Source organism: Cricetulus griseus, chromosome 6, assembly GCF_003668045.3.
Source record: "Cricetulus griseus strain 17A/GY chromosome 6, alternate assembly CriGri-PICRH-1.0, whole genome shotgun sequence".
Taxonomy (NCBI): Eukaryota; Metazoa; Chordata; class Mammalia; order Rodentia; family Cricetidae; genus Cricetulus; species Cricetulus griseus.
The window spans coordinates 155,208,618-155,234,327 of NC_048599.1; the positions used below are offsets into that span (position 1 = coordinate 155,208,618).

The 25,710-nt window shown below is 49.8% G+C and overlaps 1 protein-coding gene across 2 annotated transcripts in view; it reads left to right on the forward strand.

Moving 5' to 3' along the window:
• Otog (otogelin) overlaps nt 1-25,710 on the forward strand; it is a 70,835-nt gene that overhangs the window by 27,990 nt on the left and 17,135 nt on the right. For both annotated transcript variants that reach the window (XM_027420542.2, XM_027420543.2), the window contains exons 25-40: nt 1,506-1,644; nt 3,972-4,106; nt 4,362-4,508; nt 4,760-4,879; nt 6,421-6,537; nt 7,161-7,317; nt 10,733-10,759; nt 14,141-14,308; nt 15,256-15,534; nt 16,057-16,174; nt 17,008-17,087; nt 17,508-19,159; nt 19,809-19,977; nt 20,215-20,360; nt 21,059-21,148; nt 24,735-24,918. In XM_027420542.2, coding sequence (XP_027276343.1) covers nt 1,506-1,644; nt 3,972-4,106; nt 4,362-4,508; nt 4,760-4,879; nt 6,421-6,537; nt 7,161-7,317; nt 10,733-10,759; nt 14,141-14,308; nt 15,256-15,534; nt 16,057-16,174; nt 17,008-17,087; nt 17,508-19,159; nt 19,809-19,977; nt 20,215-20,360; nt 21,059-21,148; nt 24,735-24,918 — 3,728 coding nt within the window. The remainder of the gene's footprint in view (nt 1-1,505; nt 1,645-3,971; nt 4,107-4,361; nt 4,509-4,759; nt 4,880-6,420; nt 6,538-7,160; nt 7,318-10,732; nt 10,760-14,140; nt 14,309-15,255; nt 15,535-16,056; nt 16,175-17,007; nt 17,088-17,507; nt 19,160-19,808; nt 19,978-20,214; nt 20,361-21,058; nt 21,149-24,734; nt 24,919-25,710) is intronic.

Sequence of the window (25,710 nt, forward strand, 5' to 3'; positions counted from 1 at the left end):
ATGGCAGTTAGAAATTTACATATGTATACTGGTGTGTTCATATGTGTTTACATACATATACATCTATTTAGTACATAATGAACTAAAGTGAGTGACTGTGCATTAAACATATATATATACACACACATATTTTCATTCACTTGAATGGATGTTTGTGTGATTTGTGTGTTTTGCCTATGAATACAGAAATGCTTATATTTAAAATGAGTGCGTATGTGGGTATATTTCTACAGTGTTCATTCAGTAATATTAGTACACATATACCGAAGTGTGTGCCTGGATTGGATTGGTTTCAGTAGAGACAGACTGGGGTCAGGAGCCTAGAGGAGACTCTCAGAGAGTCATCCAGCCAGTGGCAGCTGCCTCCCAGCTCCTGTCTTATGTGTGGTGGAAATGCCACATTTCTTTAGTCCAGAGGATGGGCATGGCAAGTCTTTCCATGTCAGAAGTATGGTCACAGTCAAGGCCAAGTTCCCAGATGGTTTTCATACACACCAGGGTATGTGTGTACCACCAGAACCCTGGCTGTCTGACTCAGGAAGTCCTAGAGTAGACTGTCACTTGATCCCCTTGCAGGTGTGCTCAAGTGTCAGAGTTCATGACTGGTAGCCAGAGCTGATTGGTTACAATATTGAATCTCGTTGGCTTGAGCTTGTCAGATAGTAAAGTCTTTGAATCTTTTGATCTGCCTTTAAAATATGCTTAAAATCTGACTACCTCTTCAAGAAGCCTTCCAATGGCTGTGACTTTGCACCGAGCCCCTGTCCTCTTTTCTCTAATCCACTGCCATCACCTCAGGTGGCTTTTCCCTCCCCTTTGCCCAGTACCAGTCAGATGGAGCCATCCCTACCTCGGTCCTCTAGGAAGAAGGCACAGCCTCACCTGGCCTTCTCAGACCTGTACCACTCAGCCCTCCACCACCCTCTGAACCTCTCTGCCCTCTTATCCTTGGGCTGCTCATCTGAGCTGTTATCACCTGAGTGTTCTTCAAGGTCATTGTAGACCACACCATCTCCCCACAATGCTCTTCTTCCAAATGTCCATATAACTAACTTTCTCAGCTCCTTGAGGTCTCTGCTCCATGTCTCTGACAACCCTGTTTAAAACTGTGACTCCTTCCCAAACACATCCTATTTTCCTCCAAGCCCCATCCTCTGCCACAGCACAGCCCACCTGCCAAAGCAGGCAGGGTGCGCCCTTTTCTGTAGGAAACAAGATTCACTAAACCAGAGGGGTTTTCTTCTCTTTTGTTCACCGATGTTTCTTAAACTCTTGGGGAAATGCTTGAGATGTGTCCATCATCAATGATCTGTTGAATGAAAGAATGAATGAACAAATGAATGAGTGATAAAGGAGCACCATAGACTCCTTTCTGCAGGAGGCTGTTATGCTTGCTGAACCCCATCTTTAGGGGCACACCATGTGCATTCAGCAGGAAATGGTTTCCAGGGCGTTCCAGCATGGGGTGAAGTATATTCTGTAATATGTCTCTGTGTGTGTTTCAGTGTGTGCCGGCGGGGTTCATTCCAGTGCACCCTGCACCCCTGTGCCTCCACCTGCACTGTCTATGGGGACCGACACTACCGTACATTTGATGGGCTTCCATTTGACTTCGTAGGGGCATGCAAAGTGCACCTGATCAAAGTGAGTTCCTGAGTGTGTTTACCAAGCTGCTTCTGGCATCCAGAATAGCCAGGGACCAAGACCTTTCGGATGTGTAGATGGTCTGGACTCTAGGCTACTGTATAGTTGAATGGGTGAGGGATATCTAAGTCCTCACCAGAGAGCTTCCAGAGACAGCCTCCACATGGTGAAGGAAACCCTACTTCCGGTCCACTCACCATCACAGCCTCGTCCCACCAGTCCTGATGTTTTTCCTGTCTGTGGTAGAAGAGAGCTCATGTCTTTTATGCCTTGCTAGCAATGAGTGCCTAGTGGTCCACTGATCATATTTTTTTTTATTTTAAAGATTTTATTTATTATGTATACAACATTCTGCTTCCATGTATATCTGCACACCAGAAGAGGGCACCAGATCTCATAATGGATGGTTGTGAGCCACCATGTGATTGCTGGGAATTGAACTCAGGACCTCTGGAAGACTAGTCGGCGCTCTTAACCTCTGAGCCATCTCTCCAGCCCCATTAAGTGGCAAATAGGATCTTTTTTTTTTTTTCTGTTTTTCGAGACAGGGTTTCTCTGTGTAGCTATGAAGCCTATCCTGGCAGTTGCTCTAGAGACCATGCTGGCCTTGAACTCACAGAGATCCGCCTGCCTCTGCCTCCCAAGTTCTGGGATTAAAGGCATGCGCCACCAACGCTTGCTCCACTGACCATCATTATGGGTTCTCTCACTTAATTTTCACAGCTGTGGATAGATTGAGTTAGTTGTTCCCATGTGACAGATGTGATACCATGGACCAGGGGTAGTTAGGGAACTTGTTTGAGGTAACACAGGTAGGTAGACACAGAACCAGGAAAGAAAAGTGGTAGGCTGCAGGAAGACTCCCTGAGTCATGTGTTAAAATTCTTTGTTCACAAAGAAGAAGAGGAATGGTGACATGGGTGGCACAGTGAAGGCAAGAGCTCCCCAGAGGAAGGGGGTACCAGCAGGATGTACAGCAGTGCCAGATATCCAAGGGGACATTGATTTTCTTAGGCCCACCCATCTCATCATATGAGTACCAGCAATAACCATAATGACAGAGAAGATTTGCACTTATTCATTTATTGTTGATTTTTGTGCCCAGAGCTTGCATATGCTGGGCGAAACGGGAGCTTTCACAGGCGCTTGTCTATGGACAAGCATTGTGCTGGGATATTTCACGTCATTTCAATAGCTCCACAAGATACACACTATTGAACTTGTGCCATTCGGTTTTAGGCTTCTTTTTTCAAATTTTATATTTATTTTGAGATGAAGGTCTTGCTATGAATTCAAACTCTCAGGTTGTAGTGATCTCCACCATGGCCTCTTGAGCAGGTGAACTACAGACACAAACCATGGTGTGTCCATTTCTAAAAAGTAATTTTAAGATAGAGTTTTACACACACACACACACACACACACACACACACACACACACACACACTAAGACTCCACAGCTTTCTTTTCCCATTTTATATTGTGCCTTGGGTATTATCACACACTGTCAGTATATTCTATGTTATTTTAAATGCTGGTTCAAACATTCCACACATAGAGTACTGTGCCACTTAGGGATGGATGAATTTTAGCTTAGTTGGAGTACTTTAGTGCCGCAGGAAACACTAGTAAAACTGTATCTCTTAGCTCTTTGGAGTGGAATTGCTGCATAAAAATGATGTATGTTTAAAATGCTATTGAATACCCGCAAGCTTCCAGCATAGGATGCTTACACTGTAAGACAGTGTCCCCTTTCCACCCCAGTTACACCCATTCACTCACTCACTCATTCCTCAGACCCTTTGGGCACTGCTGAACATGGCACTGGGCAGCAGGAAAATGAATCTGAGTGTCAGAAAACTGAAGTAAGCTGACCAAAGCCACACAGCTGATGAGAGATAGATTCAGGGCTGGGAGATCCCTCAGTCAATAGAGCTCTTGCTTTGCAAGCAGCATAGATCATCTATCTCCAGAGCCCACATAAAAGCTGGGCTGAACTTGTAGTCCAAGACCTGGGGAGGCAGGGACAGGCATGTCCCCTGGGGCTCCCTGGCCCAGTTTAGCCACCTTAGTGAGTTCCAGGCCAGTGAGAGATCTTACTTCACTGTAAGGGTGAACAGAACCCAACAATGACACCCAAGCTCGTCACCTGGCTTCCACATTGCATATGCATACATACATGCGAATAGCTGCCTGGTTTACCACCACACACAAACACACCCTTACCTCCACACCAGCACTCACAAAAAGAGTCCACACTGCTTCTCCTCTGTGCTCTTCCCAGGATGTGTCCTTTCCCTGGCTGTACTGGCGTCTTTTCTTCTCAGAGTACTTCAGAGCTCAGCTTCTCAGTGATGGTGGAAGATGTGAACTGCTACAGCTCCGGCGTCATCTGCAGGAAGTCCATCTCCATCAGCGTGGGCAGTTCCCTTGTCATCTTTGATGATGACTCGGGTTATCCTGTAAGGACCTGTACTGGGGAAGGCTGTGAGGACCGTGACAGATTGGTGGTGATGAGGCAGGAGAGGGTTGGGATCTGTAATGCCACTGAGGCAGAGGCTCTGATGGATTCTTTGTAGGAGCAGAGGGCAGCATTGGGGTAGAAGGAGGGAGAGGTGTTGGTGAGGCCTTGGGGTTGGGCAATGTTCATGACCATGTCTGGTTGACTTGGTGTTGAGGGACACTTGAGCTCAGGACTGACTAGTTCGCCTCTCTAGAGTCCTGAGAGCTTCCTGGATGAGAAGCATGCTGTGCACATCTGGAGAGCAGGCTTTTTCACACTGGTGCATTTTCCTCGGGAGCTCATCACCCTCCTCTGGGACCAGAGAACCACTGTTCATGTCCAGGCTGGCCCTCAGTGGCAGGTAGTCATGAGACCTGGGCACCACCATCTCTTCCATTGTCCAGGACTGAGGCAGGCTGCTGCTGTCCTTGGCCCTCTCTGAGGGCCTGGGGGAATCACAGCCCTGTCCTGGCCACTGCTACCCATTCTGTCTGGCATCTTTCTCTGGTCTGTCCCTCTTCAAACCATCTTCCCCGTAGTTACTTCTGGGTCAATGGTCTTGGTGCTGCCCTGCTGTACTAGCAGCTAACATGGTGCCCTTCCTCCTTTCAGGGTCAGTTGGTGGGCCTTTGTGGGAACTTTGACCTGAAAACTGTCAATGAGATGAGGACCCCAGAGAACCTGGAGTTAACAAACCCCCAGGAGTTTGGCAGCAGTTGGGCAGCAGTGGAGGTAAGGCCTTCCAGCTGGCTGGCACCTCTCACGGTCTCAGATGGGCCATACACATCCTGGCCCCAAGTCAGGGGACAGCAACATCGGTGTGAGGCTCTTCCAGGGAGTGCCCTCTGCTGTATTCCTAGCCCAAGGCTCTGTCTCTACCCCACAAGGCAGGCAGCTCACGCTGCCCTTGGCCAAACTCAGGTGACTAGTAAAATGGAAAAGGTGGAGTTCCTATCCTAGGCAAGATGGTCCCCTAGTGTGGAAGGCCGGGCTTATTGAACCCTGCCCAGCTTGTCCACCCTCTCCACCATCACCACTTCTGGCACTAGCTAGGGCACAGAGAGGAGAATACTGTGGACTGAGGTAATCCTCTGTGAATGCTTCAAGAAGAAGGTGAGGCCAAGGGTGGAATTTAGCAGATAGGATGTGTTTGGAGGGAGACCATGTGCAGAAGCATGGAGACATCCTGAGGGTTGGGAGATACCTGATGCTGCCAAGCTGTGAGCTGGAGGGGGGCACTGAATTGAGTCTTGGCTTCTTGTTTCGCTTATCTTGGGCTTGGATGAACTTAGTCTTCTGTAGAGGTGAGGGGGCTGTGCCAGGAGAGAACCCATAACAACTCTCATCAGTCCAAGAGGCTGCCTGCAAAGTGTCATTGAGAAATATCTAAGGACTGTGATTGATTAATTATGTCTGCCTTTGGTGCAGCAATGGAGAATGGTGATAGGACAATTTCATGTGTCTCTTGCCTGCACTGAGTGGATCTTAGTTCTTTGCAGGAGGATAGAGATGGGGAAGCATAGCAATTGGGCACAGCACCCACCCCCATTTTAGAAAAGCTGAATGGATGACTGATTTTGTATTTGAGAACCCCCTCCCCACCAGCCCATATTTCTTTATTGCTCATCACTTTAGGCATGCTGGGGAGGCAGTGCATAAAAATATGGGCCTGGGAAGTAGGACCAGCTCTGGGGAAATCGTGTTAACCACCCTTTGCTGTGCAACAGTGGTGTTCCACTCAAAGCCACTAAGTGACACGTATCTTATCTCAGTTCCTGGTGGTTGGGAATCAGAGCACAAAGCTGGGTTTTCTACTCTGTGTCCCACAGGCTGAGGATAAGATGACATCCAGGGCTGGGTCTCACCTAGAGGCTCCACACATGGGTAGCTGTGGGTCACCTACACTCCTGAACCTGTAGGCCTGAAAACTTTGGCTTTCATTAGCTGTCGGCCAGCGAGCACCCTTACTCTTAGAGGCCACCCTCTTCCTGTCATGTGTGGTTCCCAACATGGCTTCCCACCTCCTCACAGTGAGGTGGGTTCTAGGACCTTATCTGACACAATCATGTCATCACAGACTCACAACCTGATATGTCCCTTTGTGTGTTTGTTCTGTTTGTTGGGGACAGGTTGGAGGCTGCTCCCACTCTCCAGGGAATGTGGACACTAAGAGGGCAGGCTCAGTGCCTCCCTGTGACCAGGCACAGGGATACAAAGGATAGGGAGATCTCTCTGCTGGGTGCCACAGGCTCAGCTCTTCCTTTATCCTACAGTGCCCAGATACCCCTGACCCCCGGGACACGTGTGTCCTCAATCCTCTCCGAGAACCATTTGCCAGGAAGGAGTGTAGTATTCTGCTCAGTGAGGTGTTCGAGCCCTGCCACCCTGTGGTGAGTGCCTCCCTGTGTGAAGTGGGCCACCTTGGCTGCTCCCAAGTCCCTTCCACCTTCCCAGCACCCTTCCTTTTCAAAGACTCCCTTAAAAGAGGCCCATCTCTTCCCCCGTCATTCTCCTGCCTGTGCTCTAAATCCTTCCCTAAGTCCCTGCTGCCTAGGGCCAGCCAGCCAAGCCTCTGTGCTCTCTGCAAGTCCAGCTGTCCCAGGCTGTCCCTGCTCATGAGGAAGTTCTGTTGCAGAGAGAGCACTGACCCCCTGTGCGGCACCCCTGCCTTTTCCCTGCTCTCCATGGAGATGAGAAGCTTGGGGCTCTGCTGCAGTGGCTTCTCCAGGGCTTCAAGGACCATTGCAGCCTGGCCTTTGTGTCTCGAACCTGGCTGGGCAGGTCATGCGTGCTGTCTGTGGTTTAGTGGTTCCTTAGTCCCCTGAGTCCAACACCCAGGCTCAGGATGAGCCTCTCAAAACGGGTATCTGCCCTTGCTTTCCGAGCTGCCTGCCCACCCCCACCCCCAGCCCACATCCCATGCAAACAGCTCATTCTACCTTTGACATCTTTGTGCTGTGTTTCACAGAAAAAGATGCAGGTTTGACATTCAGAGTCCTCTGACCCTCCCTAGGTTGATGTCACTTGGTTTTACTCAAACTGCCTGACGGACACATGTGGCTGCAGCTGGGGTGGTGACTGTGAGTGCTTCTGTGCCAGCGTGTCTGCCTATGCCCATCAGTGCTGCCAGCACGGGGTGGTCATTGATTGGCGGACCCCCCGCCTCTGCCGTGAGTGTTCCAGACTACACCCCCATGACTGTATATTCCTGTGTTGCAACTGGTGAGCCTGTGGCAAACAGAGAGAGAGAGAGAGAGAGAGAGAGAGAGAGAGAGAGAGAGAGAGAGGTGTGCATGCCATGCTCAAGTCATGCAGGAGAGTAGAGTAGCTGGAGCTCATCCCTGTAGGGCCTGGTCCTTTGTCCTTAACCTCATTGCTAAGGGAGTGGAGTCCCACACCCTGGGCTGGGCTTCAGGGCCAGACTGGCTTTTGCATGCTGTGTGACCTCAAACAAGCTGCCCAACTCCTCTGAGCCCCAGTTTTTATCACCTGAAAAATAGAAATAGACAGGCCTTGGCTGACTTCCTGTAGGCTCATATAGGCACGAATATAAAAGCCTTTGTCAGCTGAGCTGTGGAGAGGGTCTGTGGATGCAGTGGATGGACACCTCTGTGAGATGGAAATAGTCTGTGCACACATGTGTATGTGCACACACAATTATATACATTTACTGAGGTATAAATGTATATCATAAACACACAAAATAAGTGAGAGCTGAAATAAAATGTGTGGAAGGTTAAATTAACTTCCTAAAATCATTTCCCTTAGATTCCAATATCCCACAGTGGATTTTTTCTCATCTCATTTTGGGTCAGTGGCTCAACAAGGGAAGATAATCCGTTTCAGACCCCAGCTCTGTCATCTGGGGCCTGGGTTCATCCCATCTCTACAGCACAGGGGCAAAGCTGAGTCTGCACCTCACAGATGCTGAGAGCATTAACAGACACAAAGCTTACCGTGCTGGCCTGGCACTGTGTAACACTGTTAATAGACACAGCTGTGTTGGCACGTCCCCAGCCCCTGGAGCTCCAGGCTGGGGGACCCCAGGGAGAAGACAGAGGAGTACCCTCCCCTCCCTCGGCTTCCTTTCTCCGTGCCTGTTGCCCCCAAGGTCCTTCAGCATAGTTGAAGGTTCCTAGTGGTATCTCCCCTCTCCCTGCTTCTGGTAACCACCCTTCAGGAAGGAGAGAGACACACATAATTTTGGAGGACCTACCATGACATGCTACATGTGTGATGTCTCATGTAATAATCAGGACTAAGGTGAAGCAGTTGAGGCACTTGTCAGAGGTGTGGCACTTACAGGAACACCAGAAAACTCAGGAATCCAACACAGTAATGGCTTAATGTAGTAGCTTGAAGAACTAAAAATCGCTGCAAAAATATTGTTTGCAAACAAATACCAAAGGTCAGCATTATCAGTTTCCCCTGGGTCTAGGCTCCATGGTGGCTCTGTGGGACCCCATTACTGCTTATTTTAATGTTTTGATATTGTGTTTATTATGAACTTTTTGTATTGGTTTGGATATGTTTAGAATGTCACATTAAAGTAGGATTAAGTAGTGACCTAAACAAAGCAAGGACAGTTTCTCCAAAGATTAATAAGGTTTTAAATGAGAATCAAAACATCACAACGGCAATGTGTGGACCTCACTGGGTCTATGAGTTTATGGGACGTTGGGACAAGGAGGGATTTTAAAGTTAAAGTGAGAAATATTACACGAGATATTTTAAAATCAATAATCCCGGGCCAGTGAGATAGCTCAGTGGTTAGAGGTGTTTGTTGTAAAGCCTGACAACCCAAGTTCATTTCCAGGACCCGTGTGACAGATTCCCTCCAGTTGTCCTCTGATCTCCACGTGTGCCATGCCACACCTATCTCCCAATAAACAAGTAGCTACAACTTAAAAGAGAAGTCCTTGGCTAACATTAAAATAAATGGTGCTGAGATCCACAGCAAGCCCTGCCAGTCCAAGGTTGGACATATGGGGACAGACGTCCCTGCAAATGCATTTCTTGCATCAGTGTGTAGCCATTAGGCTGGCTGGCCAATAAGCCCTAGAGATCCACTTGCCTCTGTCTCCCCAACACTGGGTTGAACTCGGTCCTTGTGCTGGTTAGGCAAGCTCTTTACCAACTGAGTCACCTCCCCAGTCCCCCTCATAGTTTATGGTTCAACACTCCATGTCCACAAATGAGGAAAAGCAAGTGCTTATCCATAGGCTCATGGCAAGCCAGCTTCTCACTTTTTGTTTTTTTGAGACAGGGTATCTCTGTGTAGTCCTGACTGTTATATAGACCAGAATGGCCTCCAACTCACAGAGGTCCGTCTGTCTCTGCCTCCCAAATTCTTGGATTAAGGGTGTGTGCCACCACACCTTGCTTCATCTTCTGACTTTTAATGACCTTGCAAGAGGGCATGAGGGCAGAACCAAATGTGTTGATTGTAGGTCTAGGATGTAATGAGGTGTTGATGACTCTCTTCACACCATCCCTTTGTGTGGCGCAGACACTTCCTCCACCTTTATCCCAGGTGCACTCAGGTGGTTCCTCATAGTTTTGTTCTTGGTTGGCATACTGGGCAAGGTCCATTGTGGGCTGAGGAATTTTAAGAGATGCCATTGAATAGATGCAGATTATCCACTAGAGGGCGCAATGGGTCCACACTTTATGTGCTCCTTAATGTCTAAAAGCGCTTTGGTGGAATGGAAATGCCCAGAGGGGTTGTGGAGTCCGGGATCCTGGAAGCCCTTCGTCCCATTCCATTCAAGGCTGAGGAACTTCTGTCTCGTGCTTGCGTTCCTTCTTTGGGCTCTTCTGCAAAATATCCAATCATATCTTCTACACTTTGATCCTGTTTATTTGTATTTGAGACAGGCTCTCTAGTCCAGGGTTATTTCAAACTCACTATATAGCCAAGGATGACCTTGAGCTTGGTACTTCTGCCTCCACCTTCTGAGTGCTGAGATTAGAGGTTTGCACCACCATACCATATAATGCAATGCTGGAGAAACTTTGAATCCAGGACCTTGTACATGCTAGGCAAGCTCTCTACTGACTGGGCTACATCTTCACATCTTCACCTTCATAGTCTATGCTTGACCTTTATGGTCACACAAAACATACTCTTCTGTCCAACATTCATTCATTCATTCATTCATTCATTCATCCATCCATCTATCCATTCATTCAAATTGCTGAGTGCTACTCCTAGCCAGACTTTGAGCCTTGTTCTGGGATACAAAGAAGGACCACTATATTTCTTCCTCTTGAGACACTTGGATCTGTGGGGTGGTAATGACACACACCTTTAATCCCAGCATTCAAGAGGCAGAAGCAGATGAATCTCTGAGTTCAAGGCCAACCTGGTCTACAGAGTGAGTTTCAGTACAGCCAGAGCTATACAGAGAAACCCTGTCTTGAAAAACAAAACAAAACAAAACAAAACAAACAAAAAGACATTTGGATCCAAGTTCATCCCTTAATCTTGGAGTTTTGGAAATAGGCCAGATCCAGTCCTTGATGAGGGAGGAGGCTAGGTCCAGGTGCCTTGTTCATGGGAATTCTCTCTCCTTTCTTCTTTAGCATACGACTGTGACTTCTTCAACAAAGGTAAGCCAGATTTCCCCCAAGTGGAGCATTGGTGGGGCAGAGCCTGCTTGGGCTCTGCTAATGCTGGTCTTGGGCTGCATCAGTGCTGACCTCCTGAGGTGTTGCTGGCTCTGGGACAGCTGAGACGTGGTGCTGGGGAGAAACTGTGTGATGTGGAGTTCTGATGGTGCAGGGCTCAGGGACATCCGGACTTCACCCACAGCTGTTCCTGCAGCCCCGAGTGAGGCCCAGCACAGGAGCCTTCTCAGCCATTTTCACCATTCAGAACGGCTTCACCGGGCAACAGAAAGCCACTGGTACCAGAGTGCCCACCCCAGAGCATTTCTAATTAGGCCCAATAAGTTCTAGTGTCACCAGGGTTCTCTGAATACCTGAGTTGTCAAAACCAGATACAGAATGCTTTCTCTGAGGAAGGTTGCTGAAAACCTAGATGGGATCTTCAAATACACAAGAGTTCATGGAACTAAAATTTGCACCCACATCTAGATTTTTAATGAAGATGAAAATACAAGTCATTGCTGGAGACGTAGGGAGATTAGTGTCCAGTATTAGAGTCACTTAATCTCATTTGATCAGAAGTTGGATGGACTGTGGCAAGATGGCTCTAGAATAGCTCTGAGCCTCGAACTTTGTCCACTTTGGCCAAGGTGGAGTCCTAGAGCGTCAGTGCCCTAGCCCTTCAACATCCAAGCCCCTAGGTCTCCTCCCGGTGACACCCCGCAGGAGCTGGCCTGTGTAGGCGTGGACACAGGCTTTGCACACATTTTGATGCTGATTTGGGTATCTTCCCAGCCAGACTATTGAATGAGAAGAGGAAATTAAAAAGGAGGACATGACTGCTCCTTGACACTGTGGCGGAGAAGGCTTATTGTAGATACAAGGGAGAATACTGCTAGAGGCAGAGGCATCTGGAAGAGTCCAGAGTGAAACATGACCCTGAGCTTGGCCCTGTGAGGATAGTGTGGGGGAGGGGAGAGCCAGGAGCCAAGAGGCCAGGAGGCAGAGGCCAAAAGGCAAAAGGATAGAAAAGTACTGGCATAGCCAAAATGTCTGGATTACCTAGGGAAGAGCCGCTAGGGGGAGGGCAGCCCAGCCCCTGGGCTGGAGAAGTTTAGGGTAGGGGGTGGGGTATGCCAGCCAGGTGGACCCTGTAACACAGTGGTTCTCAACCTTCCTAATTATGTGACCCTTTAATACAGTCCCTCATGTTGTGGTGACCCCAACAATAAAATTATTTTTGTTGCTGCTTCATCACAGTAACTTTGCTACTGTTATGAGTCATAATGTAAACATCTGATATGTAGAAGGTCTTAGGCAACCCACAGGTTGAGAACTGCTGCTGTAACAGGCGAACTGAGGAATTCTGGGAGAACCTGGCATCCTGCACCCATGCAGTTAGCGTGTGTCCCACGTTTAAGACCTAACAACTGTGGCATATAGAAAGGACATGAGAGACAAGACCAGGGATCTGTGAGACAAGGGCCAGGTGGACCAGGCTTCAATATAACAGCTCAGAAGAGATGGTAGTTCCAAGGGGTGGCTGATGCCCCAGACCTTCAATGCCCAAAGGAATGACTCTGGGAGAACTTCATCCCTGGGAGAGGAGGGTCCTTGGTGACATCGGGCAAGACATTTCAGCAGCAGTTCTGAGCAGTTCTCTCCCTTGAGGGTGGCATTTTGGGTGTCAGTAACTTGCAAAGGACAAGCTGCTTCCAGCATCCTCCACCCACCTACCCACCCACCCATTCCTTGCTTCATTTTCCTCCCAGCGTTTTCTGTGGCCCAGACCTCATGGGGGGCTGGGAAATAGGGCTTTTCAGAGGTACATGGGAGCATCCCGGCACCACGTGTGTGCTCTGAGCCTTTACAGAGGTTCATGGGAGCATCCCAGCACCATGTGGGTGCTCTGAGCCTTTACAGAGGTTCATGGGAGCATCTCAGCACCACATGTGTGCTCTGAGCCTTTACAGAGGTTCATGGGAGCATCTCAGCACCACATGTGTGCTCTGAGCCTTTACAGAGGTTCATGGGAGCATCCGGCACCACGTGTGTGCTCTGAGCCTTTACAGAGGTTCATGGGAGCATCCCAGCACCATGTGGGTGCTCTGAGCCTTTACAGAGGTTCATGGGAGCATCTCAGCACCACATGTGTGCTCTGAGCCTTTACAGAGGTTCATGGGAGCATCCCAGCACCATGTGGGTGCTCTGAGCCTTTACAGAAGTTCATGGGAGCATCTCAGCACCACATGTGTGCTCTGAGCCTTTACAGAGGTTCATGGGAGCATCTCAGCACCACATGTGTGCTCTGAGCCTTTACAGAGGTTCATGGGAGCATCCCAGCACCATGTGGGTGCTCTGAGCCTTTACAGAGGTTCATGGGAGCATCCCAGCACCATGTGGGTGCTCTGAGCCTTTACAGAGGTTCATGGGAGCATCCCAGCACCATGTGGGTGCTCTGAGCCTTTACAGGTCTGTTTTTTGACAGCTGGTTGCTGACCATTTACCAGCACACTTCACAGTTGGCTGCTTTCTAATGAAGGACACAGATGGGAACCCCAATGCAGACCCACACCACAGAGCTGTGACTCGTGTGTGTTTGTTTCAAAGGCTGGTAGAGCGAGGAGGAGGGTGTGGCAGGAGAGGATGTGGGGAGAACTTCCCTAAGGAGGTGACACTTGAGCTGGTCTCCAGGGACTGAGTAGGTATCTTCGTGGCACAAAAGGAGGATTTCTCTGAGGGAGTGGACAGCATGATGGAGATGAGCTGGGGCAGCCATACATGAAGGAGGAAGGAAGTCTGATGTGACAGGAACCCTGACGGGGTGGGGAGGCAAAGTTTGGGACCAGGATGGAAGAGCCCAAGTTACAGCTGTGTTCCTGATCTATCCTAGGGATGAGGAGAGCCACTGGGGAGGTGACCCAGACAGCTGGGACACACAAGAGCCAGGAAGATCATTTATAAAGCTGTCACAGTTGTCTGGGACACCCATACCCTCTCCACCCTATCCCCTTCACTCCAAAGCCCTCCCAAACACAAGTGGGACATACATATGCACAAAACAAATAGATACAAGCTTTAAGCTCTGGGGTCCTTGCTGTCATCCCTTAGGATTGGGTGGGGTCCCTGATGGAGCAATGTCTGTCACGGTAATGGTGACTGTCATGGGCTCCCTGTGCTATGGCTTAAGCACAGAGGGAGGTTCCATCTCCTTCAGAGGCTGCCAGCCTGAGGTTCCTGACCCAATATAGCCACTAAAGTACCTGTGGTCTGGGATGAGAAGCTACCAAGAATCCCTTTCTAACACCGGCCTCTGCTGAACTTCTGATGGCTGGGACAGGTGGGTTGGGTGGTAAGGCTTGTAATAGGGGCTCTTCTCTCCAGCTCTAGGTAAAGGTCCCTACCAGCTGTCCAGTGTGGCAGCTGGTGGCACTCTCGTGGCCTCGAAGGCAGTAGACAGTGACATAGCCCTTGTGAGGGCAGAAGATCTGGTGCCAGGGGACATTTCAAGCTTCCTGCTAACAGCTGCTCTGTACAAGGCCAAGGCCCATGGTAAGGCCCACCCTCTGGCTCCAGTCTAGCTCTCCCAGGAAAGGCAGTGCCAACCGACAGGGAAGGGGGTACTGAAGACCACAGCCACCCACAGGGTTCCAACCCCATACTCTTTTCCTAGTTCAGACTAGTTTGTTGATCCCTGTGACCCCCCCAACTGCCTAGGACAGGACCCACAGAGGCGTTTGTCCCCTACTATTGTTTCAGAGAATCCCAGAGGCAGCAAGCCCCCTTCTTTTGTGTTCTTCTCTCTTCCTTTCCTCTCTCTTTTCCTTCTCAATTTCCCCCTCCTCCCCCTCCCTCCTTCCTCTCTCCTCTGTTCTCCTTGTCTCTCTCTCTCTCACTGAGCCTTAAGCACAGGGCAAGCACAGGAACCAGACATTAAGAGACAGAGAGCCGGTCCCTGTCCAGCAGGCATTCTAGCCCCATGGCACATGATGACAAGGAGGGGCATGTTTCAGAGTCCGATGTGGGGGTTCTGCATTGGGGAGCTAGCTTAGGGTCTTGAGGGATGAGAAACTTATAGGGGAACATTGGACACTGTGAGGACACGGAGCTTGCTGAATCACCAGACCCAGTTGCTCCCCACATCCAGTGGACTGTCACCCTGCAGAAAGGCCATTCCTATCGTTTGGTGTCAGGCATAACAGGCACTAGGACAGGCAAAGCTTTTTTGGAGGATGGGAGGAGAGACAGGACAGGACAGGAGAGAATAATTGTTGGCTTCTATAGCCTCCCACTTAATCCTAAGAGATGAATGACCAGAGGGTGGCCAGTGGGCAGGAGGAAGACTGAGGACAGGGAGGAAGGTCAAAGGGGACCCTGGTCCAGCTTGTCCCCAGGGAGCTGTCATCCTCAACCGCTGAGTGTGAGGATGCATGCTAGTGTGCTGCACTCCCTAAATCTGGTCCCCTCTGTACACTGACCTAACTCCCATGGCTCTGCAGACCCCGATGTCCTGTCCCTGGAGGCAGCTGACAGACCCAACTTCTTCCTGCACACCACAGACAATGGGTCCATAGGGATGGCTAAGTGGCGGGGAGATGAAGCCTTCCACAAGCATGCCTCCTTCTCCCTACACCGGGGAACGTGGCAGGCTGGCCTGGTGGCTCTGGAGTCCTTGGCAAAGCCTGGCTCCTTCCTGCACTCATCAGGCCTTGAGCTGGCTCTGCGGACATATGAACACACAGAGGCATTTCGTGGCGGTGCACTCTTCCGCCTTCTGGGTAAGCGTCTGCCCTGCTGTTGCTGCTCAGTCTGGGGCTGCTTTTCCTGCCCTCCCCCTCTTCCCTTCCACATGTCCCCAAAGGAACAGAATCGTCATCCTTTTGGAAGGGGGTGCTCCCTGGGGGATACCCCTGGAATAGATGGTGATCTGATGTCCATATTGGCAGGTGAGGGAGGGTGGCAGGGTGGGTTGAGACCCAGCTGACTTCCTGGGTCCTGCCTGCTTCTGCAGACCACTTGAGCCTGGTGGAGGTTCATGTAGTGTGTGGCTCCAGTTTCCTGCCTTAGGACACATATTGGCCCCAGGAGCTTAAAGTGCAACCTTCTCCTGGTGGAGAAGACAGCAAGACCTCAGCCATCATGAATGCTGGCTCCTCTGCCTGGCTTCTTACTCTTTTTCTGCCTTAGTCACTCACTTGTCCTCACTACAGGGCAGGGGAGGCATGGGCTGAGCTGGGGTAATTCTGGACTCTGGTGTTCAGTCTCACAGTGCAGAGACTTGGAAGGAAGTGTCTTTCTAGATGTCAAGCCCTTGGGGGCTGCCTACCCCATCTGTGAGTGGCAGTACGATGCCTGTGCCAGCCCCTGCTTCCAGACCTGTCGTGACCCACAGGCAGCCAGCTGCCAGGATGTGCCCAGGTAAGACCGGGAGGCAGTGGGTATGGCGTCAATGCATGTGAGACCAAGTCTGAACACACCAGGAACATGTGTATAGACACACGTGTGTGTATGTGTATACTAAGGTGAGTATTGGACTGTGTGTGTTGGGGAAATGTGTTTTTATGTGTGTCTTAGTTATTTTTCTCACTGCCATGACAAAATGCCTGACAAGAGCAGCAAGGAAGGGTTGATCACAGTTTAAGAAGAGATCCAACCATTGTAGTGGGAAGGCATGACAGCAAATCTTATAGGGGGCACGGGTTCACATTCAAATCACAACAGTGTATGTGTGCCATATATAAATATAAATGATTTGTATACTGGTACATGGTGCGTATATAGCCGAAACTTCTGTTTTTATGTATTAAGTATGTAAGGGCTGTACACAGCTACATTCGCATACCCGTGTGAGCGGATTATATGCAATTGAGAGTGATTGAACATGTCATGGAGGTGTGTAAGCTGACATTTGTGGGCATCTACATAGAAGAATATCATGTATGCAGTATGCATATATCTTGGCTTTTTATAGCCTTGGAAAGAGCCTGTGGGCTATGTGAGGATGGGCCCATGTGGAGAGTCTGAGCATATGCATAGGTGTGCACATTCTCACATTCTCACATATGTCTCCCTGTATGGGCATGGTGCCACTGTACACATGTGTGACTAGGTCTCTATGGGGCTTTACATGAGCGTGTGCATGATAAGCATGTACATACATAAGGAAGGGTGGGGCCTGTGTGCTATCCAGGCAAAAGAGAGAGGCTAGCACTGTGTTCTGATCACTAGCCAGCTCCCTGCTCTGTCCTTAGGGTAGAAGGCTGTGTCCCTGTGTGCCCTACACCCAAGGTCCTGGATGAAGTCACACAGAGATGTGTCTATTTGGAAGACTGTAAGTGGCCTGGTGTTCTCCTTCCTCCTTCTGACCCCTTCAAGTCTCCAGGGTGTTGCTGGGAAATTCTGCTCAGGGTCCCAGATCACAGGGCAGCAGAGTCAGCACAGGGCTCTGGAAGGAAAGAACGCAGCTGGGGAGGCTTTGTCTGGCCCTCATTTCAGAGAAAGGAAAGGTGAGGGTGGAGGTCTTGCTTGGGGTCTTGTGCTGAGTGCACAGCACAGCCAGGCTTAGGCTAGAGGGACAGAGTCCAGCCTTGCTGGCTTCTGTGGACAGAGGCCTTGGCTGTCTGGCATCAGAAGCCATGCATGCTGGATTGCTTAGGGTACTAGTCCTCCAGCCCCATACTGCAGCCATGCCTTATGAGGACGGCTGGGGCAGTCACCCCCCCTTATGAGTCTCTTCTCTTGTTTGCCCCAGGTGTGGAGCCAGCCCTGCAGGGTCCCACAGAGGGGGCACTTAACAATGAGACCCTGGCACCTGGTCAAGCACTAACCACCCCCAGTGACAAACTGCAGCTCCCACAGGAGCCTCCAAGAGCCCCCACCCACAGGCCTGCCCTTGTCCCAGTAGCCCCACTGACTTCAGCCCCAAACCCACCAATGGCTGCCACCAAGGGGCCAGTGCCATCTCCAGGCCCTGCCCAATCCACACTGCAGACCCCACTGGGGCTAACAACATCTAACCTTCCTGATCACTACACAGAGGCCCTAGCCAGAGAGGAAGGGGCTGCCAGTCTCCTAGCAATTTCTTACCTCCCAGGGACCTCGTCCTCCCTCCTTGGTTCTCTGCAGACATCCACATCTGGCACTGTATCAGGTACAACAGAGACAACCAAAGTGACCGTGACCTTTGCAGGGAGTCCCAACACCACTGTATCCTCCCGGTCGCCCCCTGTAGCTCGCTTCCCACTCCTGACCAAAGCTGTGACAGTTCTGAGTCATGACTCCTTTCCTGTTAGGACTACACCCTTGCAGCCCTCTTGGCGACCAAGCCCCTCTTCCAGGTCTGTGATTTCCCCTGGAGCAACTTCCAGGCCCCCCACCCCCCGGGGGTCCCACCTGACAGCTACAGTAACGAAGGCCACAAATAAGACAGGGATGTCCCCATTCATCCTGTCCCAGAGCACTTCGAGTTCTAGCCACCCCCTGGCTGTGGTGAGCTCAACACAGCGGGCTGTCCATCCCCTTGTCACCAAGGACTTGGAGGTGGTGCCAGCTACAGAAAAGGAAGAACCTGGGCATAGCCAGCCTATAAGGCTGCCTCATCCAGCCCAACACACCGCCACAGCTCCTGGCTTAGTTTCTCTAGAGTCAACTCGGCCACCCCAGCTCCTCTCTGGCCTGCCTCTGGACACCATCCTGCCATTGGCTAAAGTGGGCACATCTGCCCCAGTGGCCACACCAGGTCCCCAAGGCTCTATCACTACCCCTCCACCTCAACATCAGGCCACCACTCTGACCCTGGCCACAACTGTGACGCCACCTGCTCACATCCTCAGTCCCACAGTGCCCCTCAGGTCTGCTGTGGAGGACCAGGCACACTCACCTAGCTCCACAGTACCCCAAATAACAGCTGTGGCTCCAGACCTAATTCTGGGAGTCACATCGCCAAGCTCTGGAGCCTCAGGTGTGACTGCTGGGGTGCCTCCCACAGTGTCTGTTGCCCCACGGAAGAGCACCACCCCTAAAGCAGCTATCCTGTCTAAGAAAGTGTCTCCACCTACCTCCACCTCTGGCTCTGCCCACGATGGGTTCACGGAACTCACAGCCATAGTGAGCCATACTGTTACTTCCTTGGAGATGGAGACGGAAGGCCCCCAGGCTGGCACAGTGCCACTGGTATCCACATCCTACTCCCTAAGCCAGGTATCAGCCAGGACAGCCTCTAGGGAGGGCTCACTGGTTCTGCTGCCTCAGCTGGCAGAAGCCCACGGGACCCCAGCAGAGCTCCAGCCCCAAGAGGATGTCATGCGCCAGGCCACCACAGAGCAGTCAGGGCGCTCAGCTCCAGCCCAGAGCATAGCAGAGGGATCGATGGAGGTTGAAGTGAACATTTCTGACACCTGTGTGGTGAGTGTCTCCTCAAGTTCCTCAGTGTTTGTGAATCCTCTCTCCAAGACCTGGCCTTGTCCCCTGCCACTAAGATAGGCACTACCATATGGGCATAGGCTGTGCTTGGGAGGCTCCTGTCCTTCCACCCTATGTTGCAAGATGGAGGTAGTGTACTCATCCCTATCTCAAGTTCCTGGTACTTGAAAAAGCCCCAGGTCTACTTGGTCCCCTGAAGTCACAGCAGGGTCCCACACTGTCTGCTTGGGTCCAGGGCCAGCATGGGTGAGTTGGTGTTTTTTCACAGGGTGTGGTGAGAATGTGATTTGGACTGTGAGCTTGCTACTCAGCTACCTTTCTCTACACTTACACAGTCTAGCACTCAAAACCCTGGAATGGGGCCGCCTGAGGTCAGGCTGGGCCTTCCCACATCAATGAAGACAATTAAAACAACCCACCACAGACATGCCCACAGTCCAACCTGGTACAGACAGCCCCTCACTGAGACTCTCTTCCCAAGTGACTCTTGGTTGTTTCAAATTGATTGTTGCAACTAGCCATCCCAGGGCACCAAGGTTGCCTGCCCTGCTTGAATATGGCTGACTCCAGAAGGGCTGAGGTAGGTAATACCATAAGTAAGGGGTGCTTATGTTGACACTTTGTGCCACAGCCCATCGCCGAACAAGACTGTGTCCGGCACATCTGCCTAGAAGGCCAGCTAATACGTGTGAACCAGTCCCAGCACTGTCCTCAGGGTGCTGCACGCCCGCACTGTGGAGTCCTGGGCCTTGCTGTGCGGGTGGGTGGGGATCGCTGCTGCCCGCTCTGGGAATGTGCCTGTGAGTTTTGGGGTCTGCCCGAACCTCTGTCCTCCTCTTTTCTCTACTCCAGCACGCCTCTTCCCCAGTCTCTGTTCTCTTCCACACTTTGGTGAGAAATCTCATCTCACTGTGACCTCTGAACTCTGTAAGACACCTGAGTCTTACTCTCCAATCCCCAGAGTCTCTGACTCACCTGCTCGTCTTCCTAGGTGGCCTTGGGGCCATCTGCTTGGTCTTCCCTGTCCCTGCTTCCAGGCCGATGCTCAATCTTCCCGGACCTGAGCTTTGTGACCTTCGATGGCAGCCACGTGGCCCTGTTCAAGGAGGCTATCTATATTCTAAGCCAGAGCCCAGATGAAATAATCTCTGTACATGTCCTGGATTGTAAGAGTGCCAACCTGGTAAATGCCGCTTGCTTTTCTCCCTGCCAGGACCTGAGGACTGACCTAGACTGAGAGGGGAAACTAGGCAGTAAAGCTAGAGTTCAAGGAAAGCCAGAAGTTAGGGCAGATCTTGGGGAGGGCCATTACAGCCTCTTTCTCTTTCTGCCTCCCAGGAGGTTTCTGGAATGGTAACTGATCTCCCCTTAGCAGGCCAGGTGACTGAGGGGATGAGTGGAGCAGAGTGTGCCATCTCCTGGCCCTTCTGGGATCTGCACCTTTCCTAGTCCCTGCAGCTTTCTAGACTCATTAAACTGACACCAGGTGTAGAGGAGAAGGAAGCCGTTCCATGGTGGTAGCCTGTGGACATAGGTGCCAGATGCAGGGGCTTGCCTGCTAGGATAACCTCCTAAGCCAAATTGGCAGAGGAAGTACTCTCTCTTCCTCTCTTTTTCCTTCCTTCCCTCCTTCCTTCCCTCCCTTTTTCTCTTTTTCCTTTCCTCCCTTCCTTTTCCTTTCCCCCTCCTCCCTCCTCCCTCCTCCTTCCCTCCATCCCTTCCTTCCTCCCTCCTTTCCTTCAGCAGGGCTTGCATGAGGTCAGGTAGGATTCTATGTACCATCTACCCATGCCTGCAAGTATGCCCACATTTCCTTCACTCACAGAGTTGGAGGGGAACTTGTGGTGGGGATCTGGGCTGATGAGGCTGGGCTTTCTGCAGGGACACCTGAACTGGCCCCCATTCTGTCTGGTTATACTGAATGTGACCCATTTGGCCCATCATGTCACCATCAACCGCTTCAACAGGAAGGTGAGTACATCAAAGAGGTGGCGGGCAGGAGACTAGTCAGAGGACCAGAGTATGCAGGAGTAAGGGCCCTGGGACTTGTTTGTAATTAGGGGTAGGGACTGGGAGACAAGAAATGATGGCTCATACCTGGAATCCCAGCACCAGGAGGAAAAGGCAGGGGGCTTGCTGCCTCTGTGTAGCCATCCAGGGCTACACAGTGAGACTCTGCTCAAAAAATAAATTAAATAAAATAAAGCAAAATATGATACACTTGAAAGTTATTTAATTTAGGATGCTTTGCATTTTAAAGCCAGGGGAAGAAGGTAACAGGCAACATGAGCCTGGCAAGACAGTGTAACCTTAAATAATTGCTGTCAAAAGAATTCTCTGTCCAATTCATTTTCTTCCTATTGACGGGATGATTTGGTGTTTTGTGTTTAATTTTTGAGTTCCATAGATATCTCTGTATTGATCTCCCTCTTAGATGAATGGCAAGATTCACCCCCATTCAGCAAGCTGCATCTTCATTCTGGCAATTGTTTGCTTTGCTGTGCAGGATCTCTTTATTCTGATGAAACTTCCTTTATCAGATTGCTATCATTTCCAGCGTCACTGGAGGCCTTTTCAAAAAGTCTCTGCCTATGTTCGGGAGAAGTTTTCCCACGTTCTCCTCTAACAGAGTCAACTGTTCACATCTCACAGTAAAGCTTTTGATCCATTGTGAGTTCTGTAGGGAGCGATAGGTCTACTTTTCATCTTCCACATGGGGATCCGCAGTTCTCACCACACCATCTGTTGAAGAGGTGATATTTCCTTCAATGTATGTTTAAACGTCTGTCAAAAATAAGGTGGCTGTAGCTGTGTACCATCCGTTCCTGGGTCTTCTCTTCCATTGATCCCATCTATTTCTGTGTTCATGCTGTGATAGGAGTGTTTTTGCTCTGCTTCCTTCCTTCCTTCCTTCCTTCCTTCCTTCCTTCCTTCCTTCCTTTCTTCCTTCCTTCCTTTCTTCCTTCCTTTCCTTCCTTCCCTCCCTCCCTCTCTCCCTTCTTTCCTGCTCTTCCTTCTCTCTTCCTTCTCTCTTCACTCCCTTCCTTCCTCCCTTGTCCTTTTTTCCTCCTCCCTCCCTCCTTTATTTCCTTCTTTCTTTCTCCCTTTCTTCCTTTCCACCATGGCTCTGAGTATGACTGTACTTGGGTACTGTGGTCTTTCCAGCATTGCTCTTTATTCCCAGGATTGTTTGGCTATACAGAGACCTTTGTACTTCCATGTGAATTTTAGGATTGTTTTTCTGTTTCTGTCAAGACAGTTAGAATTTTGATAAGAATTGTATCAAGGGGGCTGGAGAGACGGCTCAGCAGTTAAGAGCACTGACTGTTCTTCCAGAGGTCCTGAGTTCAATTCCCAGCAACCACATGGCTCACAACCACCTTGAATGAAATCTGGTGCCCTCTGTTGGCATGCAGGCGGAAGACTGTATACATAATAAATAAAATCTTAAAAAAAGAGAATTGTATCAAATCTATAGATTGTCCTTGGTAATATGACCGTTTGCACAATATTGTCCTGTGAATCTCTGAGCATGGATGCTCTTTCCACGTTCTATCTTCAATTTCTTTTGTTGAGGCTTCAATTTTTCATTGTAGATACATTCACATTCTTGATTAAGTATATTTCTGCTTTGTTTTGAGGCTGTTGAGAATGGGATTGCTTTTCTGCCTTGTGCCTGAAATATCAGGTCCTAGAACTTTGTGATGAAGTCTTTAGGGTGTTTTAGATGTGGTATCATATTACTTGCAAGGGGGACTAATATGATTTGGGCTTCCCTTCTTATTTTCATTGCTTTTGTTTCATTCTTTGGCCTTGTTGCTCAGGATATAATTAAACTCTGAATTGAATAAGAGCTGAGGGAGTGGAAACCCTTGTCTGTCTCTGACTTTAGAGGGACCGCTTTAGTTCCCCCCCCCATTTAATACAATGTTGCCTATAGGCTATTGTGTTGAGGTGTGTTCTCCCTGTTCCTAGTTTCTCCTGGGCCCTTATCACTAGAAGATGCTGGACTTTGTGAAATGAGATGATCATGTGACTTCTACTCATGAGTCTCTTTATACGTACTGTATCACATTTATTAACTTGTATATATTGAATCATCCTTGCAGTTCTGGAATGAAACCAATTTGATCTGGCATATGATTTGTTTGCTGTATAGTTGAATTAGTTTGCAAGTATTGAGGGTTTTTTTTTTGTGTGTGTGTGTGTGCCATGAGGGAAATTGGTCTATAGTTTTGGATTTTTTTGTCATATTCTTAGCCAACTTGGATTTAGAGTAATATTAGCTTTGTAAAAATGAGTTTGGTAGCGTTCTTTCTGTTTTCAGGAATAGTTTGAGGAGCATTGACATTAATTCTTTAAAGTTCTGGCAGAATTTGGCCATGGATCTATCTAATCCTGCACTTGTATTTCTTGGGAGACTTTTAAACGATTGCTTCAGTCTCATTATTCCTTATAGGACTATTTAGGTCTGCACAATCCCAGGGGCCCAGGCTTCAAATACAGAGGGTCAAGCTCATAACCTGGAGTTCAAGTCTCTGGCAGTACAGAGAGGAAGGCTGGAGGTATCAGAGAGTTGGGACCTTCCCAAAGCCACAGTTTCTGGCTCCTGAATGGAGGTTCTCCTTGCTGTAGCTTAGTAACTCACATGCTGGGTAATTTGTGGATTAGTAAAGGGAGGATGGCAAACCATAATAAATATTTTATAATCTTAATCTTTTCTGCCTTTCAGTTTTATAGCATAAAACTCATTCAACTCTTACTCCACATTATACACATGTGAAACCTTGTCAGTTTGCAGTAGAAGCCACAGCCTTGAGGGTTTGTGAGAACTGAGCTGTGCTGACTATTTAACATTGGTTGAGCCCCCAAATGAAGCCAAGCTCAAAGGCAAGTGCTGGGAATTCAAAGAATTAGACACAGTTCCTGCCCAAAGAAAACTATGATCTAATGATGACCTTAACTATGGAAGAGCATCATTCCTCCAGGATGGTCAGCGCAGAATGGGGCTGATGCTGGGGAGGGAGACCTCCCCACAAGGCTGTAGAGAAGGCCTCTGGGGAGAAAGTGTCTGAGCAGATCCAGCCAGCGAATAAGAAAGTGTTGAGAAAGGATGGGAATTCGTGTTCATGCCAGCAGTGAGATGCAGCCTGCCTCCTGCTGGTACAGTTCTGGTTTTATTGCCCGTAAAATATTTTCAGAATTCTCCCATGTGTTGTTAGACTATGTTCAGGAGCCAAAAAAGCGTGCCTTTGGGAGGTCCCAACTCTCGGATACCTCCAGCCTTCCTCTTTATACTGTCAGAGGCTTGAACTCCATGTTATGAGCCTTGGATGCATGTGCCTGGCACATAGGAGGTGCCTTGTAAGTGTTTGTCAGAAGGACTGATGGACAGAATGATAAGGAAAAGATAGGTGGGTGGGTAGGTAGGTGGACAGACAGATGGAAGTGTGGATAGATGAGCAGGTGGATGAATGGGTAAGTGGGTATATGAGTGGGTAGGTATGTGGTGGTACAGACAGATATGAGCCATGCCCGTAACTCCTCACCCTTTAAGGTGACTGTGGACTCTCAGGCTGTGTGGCCACCGGTGAGCAGATATGGGTTCCGAATTGAGGATACAGGCCATATGTACATCATCCGGACACCCTCACACATCCAGATCCAGTGGCTCCACAGCTCAGGACTCATGATCCTGGAAGCCAGCAAAACCAGCAAGGCCCAGGGCCGTGGCCTGTGTGGTGAGGTGGGACCCAGCTGGGGGAGGGCGGTGCTTCCCTGGCTCCTCTCTGGCACCAGGAAGGTTCCCTTGTATCAGGATAAGTTGGGACAGGGTATCAGGCCAGAGGTGGGACCAACAGAATTGCCAGTGTGGGAAGGCCTAATGTCTTTGTCTGGGGCTGAGGCTGTTAGCAGGGAATAGCAGGGTTTCCTTGCCAATTGTCACTTCAGCCAGGTTTGTCTGTCAGTATCTCTGATGGCTTCCTAATGCCAGATAATCCTTCCTGTCTTCATGTGCTGGGGCCCTTTGCCAGACACTTCTACTCTAAGATTAGTTACTCCAGGTCACCCACACAACAGTCCTGGGAAGTGGCCCTTAGTATCTTCCCTGAACCAGAGACAGGCGGGGGCTCAGAGGTCAAGTGGCTGTCTGACAGCATATGGCAGATGTGACATGCACAGCTAGGGTTCCCCAGACCACAGCATGGCCGTAGTCTAGAAGACAAAGTATTAACTAGGAACACAGGTGCAGGAGGAGCCTGGGTGCAGGTGGCTGCTCCCTGCAGACACTTGATGGCAGGCTGCTGTGATTGTGATGGTGGGTGACATAGGCATTGTCTCTCTCCATCCTTTAAGTGCCAGCCCCTGGGAAACAAAACAAAGTTCTGTTCTGTGGAGCTTCCATTCTTGCTGATAAAACATCTTTCCTTTTATATACACCACCATCACTACCCAAACCATCATCACCACCATCACCACCACCACTACCCAAACCATCACCACCATCACCACCATCACCACCATCACCACCA